This window comes from Salmo salar, chromosome 26, assembly GCF_965601325.2.
Source record: "Salmo salar chromosome 26, fSalSal1, whole genome shotgun sequence".
Lineage (NCBI taxonomy): Eukaryota > Metazoa > Chordata > Actinopteri > Salmoniformes > Salmonidae > Salmo > Salmo salar.
In genome coordinates this window covers 38,359,259-38,377,210 of record NC_138316.1, presented here as the reverse complement: position 1 = coordinate 38,377,210, position 17,952 = coordinate 38,359,259, and the positions used below count along the sequence as shown (strand labels likewise).

Here is a 17,952-nt window from a genome sequence, read left to right as displayed (position 1 = left end):
GGAGAGTGCTGACAAAAAATGCCAAGATGTGTGATTCCAGGTGTTCCCTCTTAGAAATCTATATGCAGCTATTAGGATTTGGTTGTTTCTGATAATCTGCTTGTTTTTTTGAATGTGTGGTCAAATAGAAAGGGACCGATGATATTATAAATCTCCCCTCTTGCGTGCACACGCACGCACACGCACACACCTCAATCTGAAAATAAGCAGTAGGAAAGCCTCACCTGAAACAGGCTTAGACATGACAGACAGGACAGAATGTTTTCCTCTTACAGCCTGGAAACAGTCAGGAAGAGACGGTGGTCATGATAGAGCTACAAACACATGATTGAGTGGACATTACCACTTCTGCCATTCAAACTATTAAATGCCCTGGCTGCAATTACGTTCTCCATTGATGCTTCATGTTGAAAATAGTTTGACAAGCTGCACTGTATAGGCATATTCTATAGTCAAAATTTCAAAAGATGCTTCTATATACAAATGCACATAAAAACAAAAAATCTCCACGATGCAGAAAGTCAAGGCACAGGATTTCAAGTAGCATTAATGTGCATTTCTGGCATCTTAAAATGTGTTCCTTTTTCACAGACCCCAAAGATAAAAAACAGTATCATCAATGATATTTCACAATTACAAAACCAGTCTATAATTTAATTTACTATCAGCTGGCTCTCTCCCATTCCGGAGACAACACAACGACTAGTATATTATGACGTTTGTTTATTCACACATTTTTACATTTACAAATCTGCATATTATGTACATTCAGTAGTTGATGTTGTGGAAGACATATCCATTAGAGAACTACATAGGAGGGACCAGTAGTTTCTCCTGACTGGGAAGAACTCGGGGGGGGGGGGGGGGGGGGCTTTAGGTATCTTCCTGGTCAGATCCCATAGACCAGGGTATTCAACTGTTACCCTACGATGTCAACAGCCTGCTGGTTTTCTGTTCTACCTGACAATTAATTGCACACACCTGGTGTCCCAGGTCTAAATCAGTCCCTGATATGAAGGGAACAATGGAAAAAAAGCAGTGGAACTTGCTTCGAGGTCCAGAGTTGAGTTTGAGGGCCATAGACCATGTAACCTGGCTGGGAAAAACTCAGGGGCCTTGAGTATCTTCCTGGTCAGATCCCATTTTCCAGGTAAAACTCCTAGCCCTGCAACATATTGCTTCGTGGTGATGTTTCCCCTAAGTACAGATCTAGGATCAGCTTCCCCTCTTCCAAGCCTAACCGTAACCAATACTGGGCCAAATGTAAAACTGATCAGTGACTAGGGGCAGTGACTACACCCTACTCCCAACACAACATAAGACATGTATGAACTGTTCCCTGACTGTAAAGACCCAGAGTCTATTGGATCCCCCCCCCCGAGGCTTGTGGAGGCACACAATGCAGGGTGGTGTTCATTATGCACCAAACTGAAGAAAATGGAGGGACTACTTGGACTTGTCCAATAAGAAACACACATTTTTGGTTTCTGTCAGAAATCATTTTAAAACGCTTTCCATTGCATGCCCTAATGAACAAGACCCAGGATATGCTGTGAATCACATACAACAATCTCTCTCTCTCTGCTCACTGTATATAAACAGTCCGTCATACAAAATGGTATTGTATCCAAAATCAGACAGAGGACATTAAACCACAGGAAATGCAACTGAAGTGTGGTTGTGGGAGGAACAACTAGTGACAGAATTAAAAACTAACTCTTGAATTAGTCTACCTGTCAGCTTATATTCTGTGATTTGGCCCAGTTTTTCCTGACTACATGACCTGGCCAGGAAAAACTTGGGGCCCTAGTTATGGGCTACAATATCAGGGGTGTAATCATTAGTCCAAACAGTTAAAACCAGAGTTTGTATTGGACAAATTCAGCTTGGTCCCTCCCCGTTTTGTTCCTTTTTGCAACAGAATCGGCATAATGAATACACCCCAGCCCATGGTTTTTCCTTGTCAGACAGATGGTCAGAAAAACACTTGTCCATATGTATGATGCTGATCAATGGCAAGCAGTGTTCTATATATATATATACAGTATCAATCAAAGTTGACACCTACTCATTCAAGAGTTTCTTTATTTTTACTATTTTCTACATTGTAGAATAATAGTGAAGACATCAAAACTATGAAATAACACATATGAAATAATTTAGTAACCAAAAAAGTGTTAAAATCAAAATATATTTTAGATTCTTCAAAGTAGCCACCCTTTGCCTTGATGACAGCTTTGCACACGCTTGGCATTCTCTCAACCAGCTTCACCTGGAATGCTTTTCCAACAGTCTTGAAGGAGTTCCCAACTATGCTGAGCACTTGTTGGCTGCTTTTTCTTCACTCAGCAGTCTGACTCATCCCAAACCATCTCAATTGGGTTGAGGTTGGGTGATTGTGGAGGCCAGGTCATCTGATGCAGCACTCCATTACTCTCCTTGGTCAAATAGCCCTTACACAGCCTGGAGGTGTGTTTTGGGGTCATTGTCCTGTGGAAAAATAAAATGAAAATCCCACTAAGCGCAAACCAGATGGATGGCATATTGCTGCTGAATGCTGTGGTAGCCATGCTGGTTAAGTGTGCCTTGAATTCTAAATAAATCAGTGTCACCAGCAAAGCACCTCCACACCATCACATAACTCTAATGACCTTATCCTCTGCAGCAGAGGTAACTCTGGTTCTTCCTTTCCTGTGGCGGTCCTCATGTGAGACAGTTTCATCATAGCACTTGGTTTTTGCGACTGCACTTGAAGAAACCTTCTGTATACCAACCCTACCATGTCACAACACAACTGATTGGCTCAAACACATTAAGGAAAGAAATTCCACAAATTAACAAGGCAATGCCTTGTTGAAATGCATTCCAGGTCACTACCTCATGAAGCTGGCTGAGAGAATGCGAAGTGTGCAAAGCTGTCATCAAGGCAAAGGGTGGCTACTTGGAAGAATCTGAAATATATTTACATTTGTTTAACACTTCTGGTTACTACATGATTCCATGTGTCATTTCATAGTTTTGATGTCTTCACTATTATTCTACGATGTAGAAAATAGTACAAATAAAGAAAAACCTGGAATGAGGTGTCCAAACTTTTGACTGGTACATACAGTATATATATATATAGATAAATAAACTCCATTAACTAAGGATGGAGGATCAACCTGCATTTCAACATTTCTAACAGTTGGTTAAGGTAGGGGTAGGCAACTCAAACCACCGGCTGATGTTTGTCACCAGAACATATTTCTAATAATTTGTGCACTGCAAATTGAACACAACTAATCCCAAAAATAGATTATTTTCAAGTACAATTTCATACCTTGATTACATTGAGACATGATCATCATTTATTTATGGAAATACTTGAACAGATTTCCTAAATTAAATATATTTTTTGCTGAATTCCTGTTGTGTATTTTTTGACCAAAAAGGAAAATCCTGAGGGCCTGCGGGCCACCTGTTGCCAACCCCCATTTTAAAGTCTCTGCAACTGAATAATGTGCTGTCTAAAAGTATTCAAAGTGAATTAGAAAAGTCTGCGCTTATAATTCAAATCTAAGGTAGGGAGCAGAGTACTGCCGTTTGACCACAGGCCAGATGCAAATTAAACAAAACATTGCATCAGCAAGAGGAAGACCTCTACCACCTCTTTATGTCTGTTCAGAATTACAATGCAGACATCACTGCACTTTGAAATGTTGGGCAAAAAAACTATGCAAATACTGTCTTTGAAATCATGCATCTAAATCTATGTAAACACCATTCATTAGTATCAGTGACAATCAAAGTGATGGGGGAAAAAAATCTGGATTAACCTTAAATTCACACAAATGTGAACAAATATGCTTTAAAAACAGGGGCATTGACATTTAAACACAAATTCACTTATTTATTCTTAACCCAATACCCGTTCCATCTCCCACAAAGTAAAAATAATTTTAACGTATTTTAACTAAATATTTAGTTAAAAAAAATACAGGTGCGTGTCTTGTAAAACTCTTAAAAGACACGCATACACATAGAAAAACAATACATGGGTCACATCAACACACAATACCATCCAACAAATTACAAATACATTAAGAATAGAGGAGATCATCGCTTAAATAATTCTACAAAAATATCTGCTGTACATATGACAATTATTTACATTTGTTTTTTTCGATGTTTATGTCTGTACATGGAAACCATTGCAGACAGACTTCACCGAGCTATGCTGGATGACTCATCTTGTGAACACCTACTGTAAATGTGGAAAACTCAGGCCTTCCCTCTACTGAAAACCTTCCTCGGTATCGCTCACTTGTGAATCCTTCAATCAATAAATCAAGTCAAAACGGGTGTACTTTAGCCAACTCAAGCTTGAGGTAACTCAGCACTGAGCTTTTGTAATACTTGAATAATTAAGGGGTTTTGATAACCTGATTATTTGAAATGTTGTATCACAAGATTGACCCATTCTGCAACAAGTTTTCCAGTCTGACAATCCTTTCTCTCTCGCGCTCAACTTCCCCAGATTTACCACAGCAAAGAAACATTGGCATCTTCATGAAAACTAATAGGAACACTTAATATCCACAAAGAAAATCATTGGCACGATGTGGACTGAAATCTGACATGTGACATACATTATGGGTAACATGACAGCAACGAATCGACGGTCATCTAATTTCTATCAAAACAAGCTTTATTCCACAACATGAATTAGGACTGCACCACTTCATCAACCATTCATCATGATTGAAAGAAAGCCCTACTTGAAACACTGCCACCTGTTCCCGTCCATCCAAAGGCGTAACGCTGATAACGCGGTTGGAAACACAGCCGAGAGAGAAAGATACTCCGTCTCCACCATCCGACAGCGTGTTTAACTGAGGTTACAAAGTGACCTCTGGAGGTTGTACAAAAACCTGGTCCTCCACCTCCTCCAGGCTTCAGACAACGGAAGGTAGCACAATGCTTGCATAGTCTGATGAAAGGAGAGAACGACGTTCTCCGTCTGCCTGGTTCGGGGGGGGGGGGTGTATATATATAAAAAAAACTCTTGTCATCACACATTGTCAAACTTGTGTTTTAGGTAGTCTTTCATGACCTTGGCAATGGGCAGGTCCTCCAGAAACTTCAAGCTCTGGAGGCCTATGCGATTTCGGATGTTTATCCGACACATGTCCTGCAAAGTCCTGGGTTGTCCTGAAAAGATACAACACATCTGTTAACAATATCAAAGCGGATTGCCCTTGAACTGGTCATTCTACAATCGTGTGTATGAAATAAAAGGTTGAAGTTAAGCGTGTTTTGATAACTAATCTTGCACAAAAGACTGAGGATGTAAAAGGTGAACAGAAGACTGGAAGTCACAGCCAGGGTGAGTCAGACAAGCATGTCTAGTGGTGTGAATTTGCTTGTTTCACTTTGATTCATGACATTTGACTCTGAATCAAAGTGAAACAAGCAGCTGGTCAGTAAGCTCCCTCTCACTGTGACTTTAGATTATTCCACACTTCAAATGGGACAACAATGAGCCTTTCAACAATGAGCCTTTCAAGGCCAAACACCCTCTTATTGGCAGTTTTAAAATGTTTAGGAAACTGGAGGAAAAATCTATTAGCATCCAGGAAGCTAGCTCTGGAGTGTTATCAGTCTAATGTGGCAAGAGAAAAATCCCTCTTCCTCACATTCCCTCTCCCAGTCTCTCGTTCTCTCTGCCATAGGAAGCAACCACAACCAAAGCCAGCAGGAAAAAACACAAGGGCAGGACCCAACCCAGCTGGATGGTCTCTCCCCGTCTACTGTCACCACAACCATACCGTCCTCGTCTCTCCCCGTCTTCTGTCACCACAACCATACCGTCCTCGTCTCTCCCCGTCTTCTGTCACCACAACCATACCGTCCTCGTCTCTCCCAGTCTTCTGTCACCACAACCATACCGTCCTCGTCTCTCCCCGTCTACTGTCACCACAACCATACCGTCCTCGTCTCTCCCCGTCTACTGTCACCACAACCATACCGTCCTCGTCTCTCCCCGTCTACTGTCACCATACTGGCCTCCTCTCCCTGTCACAACCATACTGTCCTCTTTTCTCCCTAGTCACCACAACCATACTGTCCTCTCTGTGTCTGTCTGCAGTCTCCAGAACTAAGCCGTCCTTTCCTTTCTCCAGGTGAAACTGAACTAAAGGTTTGGTTTAAAAATCTCAGACAGGTGTGACAGCGTGGCACAGTGGTAATGCTTTCTCCACTCTTCAACTATAGGCTACCCCTTCATCCACACTGTCTAAATAAAGAGAAATCATGCGGAAGATGAGTCGCAGTTCTCCTTTACAAACCATAGGCTTCAAGACAATCATTTATAGACTACAGGTGAAATATCAGTGTTGGTGAACCAACTTCAGCCAAGGTAAGTGTGAAATCCTGTTTGGTTGTATTTCAACTTTTAAAAGACATTCTCGTTTCCATTTCATCTCTCTACACCCAACCCACCTGAGAAACAACCTAAGGGAAACACTGATACATCTATGGCATAATATACAATGAGCTTCATAAGAGCTGGGTGCCATTCATCCTTCAACAAGGCCCTGCTAGCCGCAGCAGATGGGTTCATCCACTGAGGTAGTCAGTGTAATCAATAAGGGGGATATGTGATCTGGCTGATCGTTTGCTACGGTCTGAATGAATAGAGGGGTCTGACTTCACATGGCTGTCAGTCTGAAATAGCACAGCAGGTCTTCGTCCCAAATGGCCACCCCATTCACTACATAGTGCACTACTTTTGACCAGAGCCCTATGGGGAATATACAGTATGGGGACAGGGTGCCATTTGGGAGCAGCCCAGAGCGCTTTGATATCTCCATATCAAAGTTCAGTGAGAAACACAGAGGAATGCAGCAGGGCATTGTGCCTCTAAAATCATTTCTGCTTCAGGTAACGTCGTGCCCCCCCCCAACAGAACACTGGTCATTATAAAACCATGGCAACGCTCCCTGTCCCTATGTTTCTGGAGGTTATTTTTCTCCTCTCAACTTACAATCTTGCTCCAACACTTTCTGAACCAGACTTGAAGCGTTTCCATCGCCCTGTCCTGAAGTCAGGTTTCTGTTCAGGTTCATAGAAAGTTCTCATTTACTTTTCTGGTCTGATCTGCACAAATGTTTTTGACAACCAACAACGAATATGTTAAGTTGAATTGATACATTGGCAATTATATTTAACACAACCTTGGATGTTAATTTTAGGGCGTCATCGTTCCGTCTGTCTGATAAAGCAATCTAGGGGAAACGCTGAGTCCCAGTCAAGCCATGACATTAAAAACAGTGTTTATATCCACTAGCGATACGGTACTAGTACTACTAACAGCCTAGTGTCCCCAGACGGTGCCCCTCCCTGCCCAAGACTTACTGGTGACCTCCTGTAGGAAGTCCAGGCAGGGCCGGCTAATGCCCGACATGCTCGACGACACCGCCACGGGAGTCTGGCCCTCGTAGTTCCTTGTGTTGGTGTCGGCGCCGTACTTGTAGAGCATCTGGGCACACAGCACGTCGTCTCTTAGTGCCGATAGGTGCAACGGGGTCTGCCCGTCCTCGAGGCGACCCAGGTTAGTGTCCGCACCCCGCTGCAGGAACATACGACAGTAGGAATGATTCCCCTTGATGACGGCGTAGCGCAGCAGGAAGCCATTTTGAATGTCGATGTTGGCGCTGTGGTCCAGCAGGATTCTCACGCAGCTGGAGCGCTCGCGGATGATGGCGAGTTGGAGGGGCGTGGTGCCCTTGTCGCTGAGGGGATCCACCTCGGCGCGGAACTCAAGGAGGAGCCGCACAAAAGAGTCACGGCCGTAGTGGGCGGCCACGTGCAGCGGCGTCCAGCCGTCGTTGCTCTTGGCATTGATGATGTCGCTGCGGAAGTCCGACTCCAGCATGAGGCGGGCGATGCGCGCGCGGCCGTGCATGGCGGCATAGTGGAGCGCCGTGAAGCCGCCGATGAAGTCCTTTACTGTGGGGTCAGCTGCGCGGGAGATAGACAGGGGACAAGGGGGGGTGAGGGGAACTGTCTTCTACAGGCTCTTTATTACAACAACAAAAAGACCCAGTCGGTTAAAACACTAACAAATAACAATCAAACAGACTCCGAGAGAGAGAGAGAGAGAGAGAGAGAGAGAGAGAGAGAGAGAGAGAGAGAGAGAGAGAGAGAGAGAGAGAGAGAGAGAGAATGGATGATTGAGTGACAGCAGCGTAAAACATTAAAGGGACAATCTGCAATTACTACATACATTTCTGAACTTACAAATTAATTATATGTTTCCATAGATTTTTGAAGAACATAACTTATAAATGCCTCATGAGCTCAGTTCAACTATCATACCCCATCAGAACCAATAATATAAGCTTGTTTTACGCCAATGTTTGTAAACAAAGTAAATGTAAACAATCGCTACACAGCCTCAAAAAATGGTTTAAACTATACTTTGATATCATGGTCAGTCCTTGCATCCATAGCTCTGTCTATGAATTTGAGGGTGGTTACAGTTCAACAGTCCCATCTCTCAGCTTTTTACCAAAACAGGAGCGGGGATTCCACTGTGTTATTATTTCATCTGCTGATTGCCACTTTAAAGCCTGCTGTGGTGTGAATGGAAAGAGTGGGCCGGCAGATGCTGGAGCATTAGAACAATTAGCATCAGTGAGACGTTAGAGTGTGAAAGCAGGGTCAGGGGTTAAAGTCCTGCTATTTCAATTAGCCAAGGCCGAGAGTGCTGGTAATGACCACGTCAGTGTCCGCTAGGGCCTAGAGGGGAATTTTCCATTCAAACAGCCTTGTTAAAAATGGCTGGCTCCCCTCTTATCCAACATAAATCCATTAAGTAGGCTATATGACTGACTAGCAAAGAGATTATTTTTAGAGTATCATTAAATTATTTTAGACAATTAAGTCAAGGGTAACAACATACTCTTGCTTTGTTGGTTATGCATACATTTCAACGGTCTCAATTTTTTCTGCGCATAATCCAAAATAAATCCCTGACTCGTCCAATGAGCTGTTCAGAGAAAAACAGTTACTGAGAGACGGTCTACAGCGCCCTCTGGACTTGATGTCATGATCACTGCATCTACGATTTGGAATCAAAATCTGTACACATTTTAATAGCAAAAAATAAAAACAATAAATGATTGCAACACTATTCCATCATAATTTCCTAAAATGAACATGATTTTCACTCTGCTCAGAAGCATACTGTTAGACTGCTATAGGGTAAAGTTTCCCCTAGGTACAGATCTAGGATGAGCTTCCCCCTGTCCTAACCTTAACCATTAGTGGGGAAAATGTAAAACCGACCCAAGATCAGCATCGAGGGGCAACTTCACCCTACAGCCTATATACCGTGTTAGAATGACCTGGGAGTGAAGCTGTGGAGAAGATTAGCTGCTGCCATTCCCAGACTGGTTATATACTGCCATCTATAGACCAACAATTCAAAGGTGGAGTTTGATTCAGGTTGCACTGTCATGGTGCACCAATATGAAATATATCTCAAACAAACAACACATGTGAAAGGATAATCATTATGAACAAATATGTGATTAGATTACTGATATAAAGCCACTGAATGGATGCATGTAGCATCATATGGCAGACCCTTGATGTGTAACAACCATTTCCTCTGCTAGTCTCCTTTTCTTTGTGAACATGGATTCTGACAGGGGACCTCACAAATCCTTTCACCGACCTTGTCACCAGGCCAATTGTGAGAAGTGTTTCCCTAGCACCCATCTCTACTAACACTTGGCCTCCATTGGTTTCAATTTAGCCGTGACTATAACCTTGGGGGCTTTTTGAGTTCTGCTAAGGAAAAAGAAAGAAGGCAGAACACTGCATTCGACATGTGACAACAGCACAGGAGGCTGCTAAGGGGAGGACGGCTCATAATAATAAATAATAAAGGCTAGAACGGGGGAGCAAATGGAATCCAACACATGGAAACCATGTGTTTGATACAATTCCCCTGATTCCGCTCCAGCCATTACTAGGAGCCCGTCCTATCCAATTAAGGTGCGCCCAACATCCTGTGGACCAAAACACCAGACCCTCGTATTCACCTCCGTGCTCCAGGAAGACCCGGACACATCTCTCCTTCCCCTTGGCAGCGGAGAAGTGGAGCAGGGTCCACCCGTTGGCATCACGGATCTTCGGAGAGTAGCCTTGCTCCAGCATCTTCCTGACAGTGTACACATCCCCCGCTGCCACTGCAGCCTGGAGCAAAGACAGAACAAACCAAGAGCATTAGCATTCATCTCTAGCATAAGCAGTCATTTACCAGTGGGAAATGCTAACGGTAGAGTAGACCGTCTTGGTATTAAGTGTCTTTGCCTGTATCTGCAGCTCCTCTTGAAGCTCGGGGTTCCTTCTACAGTGATGGTTCAGCATCCTGTTACATCTCGTAAGGGGAGGGGTCATCCACACCTAGTCCTCTGTCTGGAGAGTTGAGACAGTAAACACGTAAGCTGCATCACTTAATTTGGGTTATTAGTCGAAAATAGCTAGGCCTACGTTTTGATACCACTACATCGTCATGGATACATTTATGTTATTGGTATAAATCAGCTGACTATACATTAGCAGGTTTTCTAAATCCAACTGTTCCGCTGGGATCAAAAGCCGTTGCACATTCTAGTTCTAGCACATCTCATTCAACTAACCAAGGGCTTGAGGGGTGCTCGGGTGGAATAGAGGAAATCTGTTAGACAACTGGGGGTCCCCACTGCACTATACCACAGTGGTCACCAGCTCCGGTGATCAGTTGAAACAGGTAGGCTATTTGATGCTTGGCAGGAATCAGGGTTGGTGACCACCGCAGCACCACTTCTAGGTGTGCAGAACACTTGTATACTTTACGGACCCTATGGTATTCCATACTGTGCAGCAGCAGATGTTCACCTTTTGTCAAGCTTGATTATGTAGTCAAGCCAATTTTCATGTGTCTCTCTTGTGCAACAGTAGGACAGACAGATAAGAACTCCGCTCAAATGGATTGTGGGCTAGCACTGACTGAAAAAAACAAAGACAATTTAATGAGTATTCAAATTCAACAGTTTATATTATCCACTAGAAGGCATTCAAAAACTTACTGCATTGACACAGTCATAACATTATGACAGCAACTGAGAAATGGGAATAGCTAAACATTTTACATAAATGTAATGTTAGCTATACCTGCAGCTAGATTCTATCCAAATGGGATGGCGGTATGATAGCCATTTCACTACCTAGATAACAATGTTGAATGTAAAAACAAGCAAGCTAGTAGGCTAATTGCTTATAATACGATACAAACAAAAGCTAGCTAGTAGTGGTAGCTAGCTTACTTGCTAACAGTTAGATAGCTACTTGTATTGGAAGGTCGGCTGCTGTCTTTTGTCTTCCAAATTAGGGCAATGTTATAGCTTTAGCGGTGTTCTTTAAAGCTAGACTAGACAATGCATTTTAGACAAAGTTGAAGTAAAAATAATTCACAGCAACCTATCTAGCTAAGTAGCCACTGGCCAGCTAATAGTTAGATAACTATACACTCAAACAATGGAATGTTAGCTAGTTAGCTAACGTTAGCTAGCTAGCACTGCGACCCCAACTTGTTCCACTCCTTTCTGACTTATTTTAATTATATATCTACATGCCCACAAACTACGGCATGATACTACGGTACATTGTGCGGATATATTGCTATATATATACACACAATTCCCTTTTAAGGAATAAATTAATCGATCAACTACTGCTGGTTAGCAATTAGCCTAAATCGTTACCCAGTTTTCAAGCTACTTGGACTGCATTGGATTTCAGAGTTTTAAAACATTTGTAACAATTTAATAGCTATGTGAACATGTGCACAACTCGAGAAGGCAACCATACTTCAACTACACAAGGTAGGTGTTAGCTAGCTTTGATGAATGAATGCATTATTCTTACTTAAAATACGAAGCTAGCAGGCTTGCTAGCCATTCTCCACCGATACGAACCCCCAATTTCAACGGGCTTGTTTTAGCCAATCAGGCACAAGAAGCGAGGAATTTGAGCTGTCAAATCAGCATCCTTCTGCAAAACTTTATAAACTTCAGTCTGTTTAGCTCGATTTCTAACAAAGTAGGCAAACGGTTTGTATGGCTATAATTCTTCTCATTGTTGACACAATAGAATGAGTGAACTCCTTTCCAATTTTCTACTAAATGTTATCGCACGCTATACTTCCGTGTTCAGTCACGTGGTACACTGTCTGTATACAACACAGCCAGAACTTACAATTAAGATAATACTTAAAAAAAGAAAATTACAAACTGATATTTTATATACAATATAGACTAAATGGATCATTTTCGGTCCAGAAACGTTAGGGTGTACGACAACATTTAAAGTGATTTAACTGTACATTATAAATCGTACTACAAGTCACAGCATGCAACGCAAACCAAACAGGAAGAGATGTTAACGATTGTTTCGAGATGGTCGGCGCAAAGTCGAAGAATGCTTATTTTTCAAAAGGTAAATTAATTGCGGCGGCATAACATTTTAATATCCAGTGTTGCGTTATACAAAAGTGTACAGAAAACATCCTTGCAATTTATTTTATGCGCGCTTAGTAAAGTGTAGAACGTTGTTCGCGTGGCAGAAATCGAATCAAAATCTGACCACTGCCAAGACCCTCGTGATCATTGAAAACACAAACGCTGTGTCAACATGAATGAACAATTTCATGTCCTAAATGATGCTTACAGAAGTTTATTGTCGAGAACATTACCCAACAAAATGAGTAGCCATGAGTTGGCATCCTCCATGTTCACATGTGTATGTGAACTGACTCTTGATGCCAGTGATGGTTCTCAGCACCAGGACCAGTCCAGAGATCCCATAACGTCCTTCAAATATTCTCCAAACCCAAATGGAACTGAACTGGCTTGTCTTGTGTTGACTCTGGTGGAGAAAATAAGCTCCAAGCTGACATCTCAACAACTGTCTCAAGAAACCAGCCTTTACTTCAAAGATGTTTCTACAGTATTATTCCAGTATATGGATTTTATGTCCAAACTTGTGAGTTTGGTTTCCTGCATATGATTGGAATATATAATTGTATTGTCCTTTGTTTGGGTTTGTTTATAGTAATAACATTTTTGTTCCCACCTCTCACAGGTTCACCTTGCCTGCTGCAAGGACAGGTTGCTGTCTCATCTAGCTGCAAAGAGTGTATCCTCCTATGTTATTTATGAGCTGCGTTGCTTTGTGAGTTTTCTGATTGCCCTCAAGTCTTGTGTGATTTATGACTATATTGTATTGCACAGTCAAGTAAGTTATATTGAATACTAGTCAAGTAACTCTTGGAGATCTGTGTGCATCAGACAGTCTCACATTAGAGAACCCAAATCTGTCACCCGATACTGTAAAATCCTATTTACACACAGGCCTACCAGGCTTTATTTAAGCAGATTCTTACATTCAGTTCTCTTTTTTTCTGACTAGAATACAGTCAACCAGATTTGGGAATGGAAGTGCTTGCAAGTGCTCCAGAACCCTTGCTCTGGCAACGCACTGGATGCATGCACATGGTCACTTACCACTGTCCTGAAAGCAGTTCTAAAAGAAACATCACAATATAAACCTGGTATTGAAACACAATTCATCCATCAATTGTACCAACATGTATCTTTTATTTTACTCCAAATAAGTTCCACTTGGTGCCAAATCCTATGTCGTTACCATGTATTTACGTGTTAGTTAGGCCACATAGGCTGGAATAGTGTAACTACAGTGTGGCTATGAATGTGTTGACATTGTAATTGTATTCTACCTACCTATGCATCTTCCATGTAAATACAATGTACATTGGTTTTAGCCACAGTGGGGCCTTCTCTTTCTTTTCCCCTCAGGGACTTTGGAGAAACTTCTTGCCACATTCGACACAGCTCTCACTGCTGTTTACTCCCAGCTTGTCCCTGTAGAGAGTCTGGGCCATGGGAACTCTGCATCATACCCCAGTAGTAACACGGCAGACTGGGCTACAACTCTGACTAACCTCCTAGACTTACTGGAAGTGCTCACTGCAGCCAGGTTCAAACTAAGCACCACCAGGGTCTGTTTCACCAGCTCAAGGCTCTCCCTCGTACAGGCATCAGCGCTACTGCGGATAGTCGACTCTCATGTCCACTACTTTGTGAAGAAGCAAGTGCTTCTGCTTTTAAAGAGGATTCTCCTTCAGAAGGCAGGCGAGGACATGGGTTTTGGCGAGGCGTCCTCCCTAACGCATGGAGATGATCACATGACCAGTGACATTCTTACACTGGCTGATGATGTGTTGCAGGCAGTGCACACTGATTGGTTACAGTGTGTTCCAGTGGAGTCGGCGGCCATTTTCTTTGGAGGGACGGGCCAATTGTGTGGCGGGAGCAGTGATGCGTTTGATCATGTGATGCTGAGGGCTGTTAGTCTAGTTGTGCTCAAGTCACTGGAATACAAAATCCAATCCGCTGGTGGGAAAGGTAATATAGGACTATTTGTAAATGTTATTAACCATATCTACGCTAGGCGCAATGTTTATTCTACCTTAAAGGTAGACTCAGCGAAATGACGTTGCCACGAGCAGCACCGCAGATATTGAGAAGAGAGACATGCAAGAATTCTCTCTCACACAGTCATACACAGTATCTGCACATGTGCACGTGTTCGCTTTGCTCTGTTTGAGCGTGGTAGCCATGGTACCAAAACAGCGATGTTGAGCCTCGTGGAAGTTGTTGCAGAAATTGACCCACTATGCTGTTTACTTTCTGCATCTGTCATATCGCTGAGTCTAACTTTAACATGACTAGTTTCTAAAGCTCAAATAATCAGAAGGAGAAAAACATAATGATGACAGGAACGATAATTCAGACAGATGTATACAATAGGGGGCAATGTCTCCCAACACATAACACACAAGAACAGTATTTCAGTAAGTATTGTCTCTCAAGGCAAAAGTTCCTCAGGACCCCTAACCACAGGTCTAGAATCAGATTACCCTACCCAGATCCATTATGGCTGTGAAATATCTGATCTGGAATCAGTGGGTAGAGGCAACTTCTACCCACTCTGTCCATTCACTTGTCTCTGGTCCCACAGGTGTATGTAATACCATAGGCATCCATGGCTATTTAAGTGCATTGCTGCTGTTCCTGAGCCAGCGTGGGGTCCAGCTGAAGCAGGGATCTCACTCCTGCTGCTGGGTGTCCTTGGTGTTTGGAGAGCAGGACGACGACATGATGGAAGCGGCAAAGGCTTTACTCCTACTATACCTCCATCACAGGTACTATACCACCTAATACATACTGTCATTATTTTTTTACTTTCACCTTTATTTAACCAGGTAGGCCAGTTGAGAACAAGTTCTCATTTACAACTGTGACCTGGCCAAGATAAAGCAAAGCAGTGCGACAAAAAACAACACAGAGTTACACATAAACAAACGTACAGTCAATAACAATGCAAAAATCTACAATTAATAGGCCATATTAGCGAAGTAATTACAATTTAGCAAATTAACACTGGCGTGATAGATGTGCAGATGATGATGTGCAAGTAGAAATACTGGTGTGCAAAAAAAGTATATAAAAACAATATGGGGATGAGGTAGGTAGTTGGATGGGCCATTTACAGATGGGCTGTATACAGCTGCAGCAGTCAGTAAGCTGCTCAGATAGCTGATACTTAAAGTTAGTGAGGGAGATTTAAGTCTCCAGCTTCTGCGATTTTTGCAATTCGTTCCAGTCGTTGGCAGCAGAGAACTGGAAGGAAAGGCGGCCAAAGTAGGTGTTATCTTTGGGGATGACCTGCTGGAGCACGTGCTACGGTTGGGTGTTATGGTGACCAGTGAGCTGAGATAAGGCGGAGCTTTACCTAGCAAAGACTTATAGATGACCTGGAGCCAGTGGGTCTGGCGATGAATATGTACCGAGGGCCAGCCGACGAGAGCATACAGGTCACAGTGGTGGGTGGTATATGGGGCTTTGGTGAGAAAACGGATGGCACTGTGGTACACTGCATCCAGTTTGCTGAGTAAGGTGTTGGAGGCTATTTTGTAAACTGACATCGCCGAAGTTGATGATCGGTAGAATAGTCAGTTCTACGAGGGTTTGTTTGGAAGCGTGAGTGAAGTAGGCTTTGTTTTGCGAAATAGGAAGCCGTTTCTAGATTTCATTTTAGATTTAGATGCTTAATGAGTCTGGAAGGAGAGTTTACAGTCTAGCCAGACACCTAGGTATTTGTAGTTGTCCACATATTAAGTCAGAACCGTCCAGAGTAGTGATGCTAGTCGGGCGGGCCGGTGTGGGCAGCGATCGGTTGAAGAGCATGCATTTAGTTTTACTAGCGTTTTAAGAGCAGTTGGAGGCCACGGAAGGAGAGTTGTATGGCACTGAAGCTCGTTTGGAGGTTTGTTAACACAGTGTCCAAAGAAGGGCCAGATGTATACAGAATGGTGTAGAGGTGGATCAAGGAATCACCCGCAGCAAGAGCGACATCGTTGATATATACAGAAAAAAGAGTCAGCCCAAGAATTGAACCCTGTGGTACCCCCATAGAGACTGCCAGAGGTCCGGACAACATGGATGAACAGTAAGAGTAGAATGGCTGGTTTATAATAATGAAACACTGGCTGATGGCCAAAAGGCAGTATTTCTGTGTGGCTTTCTTTTGGATGAATTCTGAATTGTAGTGTTGTCAGTGGTTGGTTTGATTCTGCTCATGAAAATCTGACATTTTGATTTTGAAATCTCTGATTATCTGAGATCAGTCACCCACATAAAGTAGTAGGTTGAGAACCTGATTGGACCAATTTCCCAGACACTGGACTAAAAACAATGCTCAATGCAGATTCAGGCAAATCCAGGATTAGTCTTATTTTGTGTCCGGGAAACAAGCCTATTATGTCCTAGAGATGTCTGACTCTTCTCTCTGTCTTCCTACAGAGTGTCCTCTGACCTGGAAGCTGATGCTGCGTGTGTCGTCGGCGGCAACCCCCACTGTCACTTTCTCTTCCTCCTCCGCAGCATCTCCTTTGACCACAGCATTCTCCTCGATTTCCTCATCTCAACGGAAACCTGCTTCCTCGAGTACTTTGTCCGTTACCTAAAACACCTCCGGGATGACTGGGAAGGCTTCCGAACGGTCTGTCAGAAGATTGATGGGTCGGACCGGTGTAAACTGAGCTGGAAGATTAGCCAGAAAGACAATCAACTATTGGACAACCTGAGAGAGGAACTCCAGCAGTCGTTGTGTCTCTCTCGTGGAAGTGTGTCTACTTGGAGCCATTCTGGAGGATCAGTTACCATCGTGGACCCAGAGCCAGCTCCATGTCTGCAGCCCAGCTTGTGTCTCCCTTCAGGGAGTGCAACTGCCCTGGCCTCTACTCCCCCTCCCCGTCTGGTGGACTACGGCAGCTCAGAGGAGTCTGAGACTGAGGACGGTGACCTCCCATCAGGCCTTACACAGGATAGGCTACACAGCGACTCTGTGGTTCACACACACAACAGCCACTCTTTTGATAGGACGGTTATGTGTCTGACAGAGCTCAGAGTGGTGGTGACTAGACTGCAGAGGAGGAGTCTGTTCCCTTACAATGCCACCTCGCTCTTGAAACTGCTGACACAGATTGAAGCGAAGAGAAGTTGTTCACAGCGTTGAATTCCATAATGACTAAATAAATGTTACATGGTGGTAAATGCATTTGGTCTCATTTGTAATATTTTGAGTGTTGTAAAATTCCAATAACTTTACCAAAATTTCCAGTTTGACAGAAATAAATTGCTTTTGGAAGACTCCTGGAATCAGGATGGAATAAGCATGAATTGTGGGAATCCTTCAACAGCGGCTTCTAGATTTCTTAAATGTATATTTTAATACATATACATTTCCTATTTGTTAATGGATGCTCTTTTTGGG

At 43.1% G+C, this 17,952-nt stretch overlaps 2 protein-coding genes across 5 annotated transcripts; one reads left to right on the top strand and one right to left on the bottom strand.

Annotated features, from left to right (window-relative positions):
* Positions 1-3,865: 3,865 nt before the first annotated feature.
* On the bottom strand, positions 3,866-12,261 carry asb7 (ankyrin repeat and SOCS box containing 7). 3 transcript variants are annotated; one of them, XM_045708795.2, is made up of 6 exons: positions 11,962-12,261; positions 10,933-11,043; positions 10,366-10,470; positions 10,095-10,248; positions 7,399-8,004; positions 3,866-5,193 (listed from the first exon to the last, which is right to left on the bottom strand). In XM_045708795.2, the coding sequence occupies exons 3-6, from the start codon at positions 10,450-10,452 to the stop codon at positions 5,054-5,056; spliced, it is 987 nt and encodes a 328-aa protein (XP_045564751.1). In that variant the 5' UTR covers positions 10,453-10,470; positions 10,933-11,043; positions 11,962-12,261; the 3' UTR covers positions 3,866-5,053. The 3 variants fall into 3 exon arrangements, with proteins under 3 accessions (XP_045564751.1, XP_045564752.1, XP_082825822.1); XM_045708796.2 differs by lacking the exon at positions 10,933-11,043 and having other exon boundaries at positions 11,962-12,250; XM_082969696.1 differs by lacking the exons at positions 10,933-11,043; positions 11,962-12,261 and adding an exon at positions 10,695-10,926.
* A 179-nt stretch (positions 12,262-12,440) lies between these two features.
* Positions 12,441-17,858, top strand: lins1 (lines homolog 1). 2 transcript variants are annotated; one of them, XM_045708785.2, is made up of 6 exons: positions 12,441-13,077; positions 13,177-13,266; positions 13,504-13,645; positions 13,911-14,519; positions 15,136-15,319; positions 16,980-17,858. In XM_045708785.2, exons 1-6 carry the CDS (start codon positions 12,727-12,729, stop codon positions 17,692-17,694), a joined length of 2,091 nt encoding a protein of 696 aa, XP_045564741.1. In that variant the 5' UTR covers positions 12,441-12,726; the 3' UTR covers positions 17,695-17,858. The 2 variants fall into 2 exon arrangements, with proteins under 2 accessions (XP_045564741.1, XP_014031942.1); XM_014176467.3 differs by having other exon boundaries at positions 12,451-12,531.
* Positions 17,859-17,952: the final 94 nt, after the last annotated feature.

Excerpts from the sequence above, each read along its gene's own strand:
- lins1 (XM_045708785.2), top strand. The coding sequence starts at position 12,727 with ATGAATGAACAATTTCATGTCCTAAATGATGCTTACAGAAGTTTATTG. Across the intron at positions 13,078-13,176 it reads TGGATTTTATGTCCAAACTT|GTTCACCTTGCCTGCTGCAA; the intron begins GTGAGTTTGGTT and ends CACCTCTCACAG. Across the intron at positions 15,320-16,979 it reads CTACTATACCTCCATCACAG|AGTGTCCTCTGACCTGGAAG; the intron begins GTACTATACCAC and ends GTCTTCCTACAG.
- asb7 (XM_045708795.2), bottom strand. The coding sequence starts at position 10,452 with ATGACCCCTCCCCTTACGAGATGTAACAGGATGCTGAACCATCACTGT. Across the intron at positions 10,249-10,365 it reads AAGAGGAGCTGCAGATACAG|GCTGCAGTGGCAGCGGGGGA; the intron begins GCAAAGACACTT and ends TCTTTGCTCCAG. Across the intron at positions 8,005-10,094 it reads GGTCTTCCTGGAGCACGGAG|CTGACCCCACAGTAAAGGAC; the intron begins GTGAATACGAGG and ends TCTCCCGCGCAG.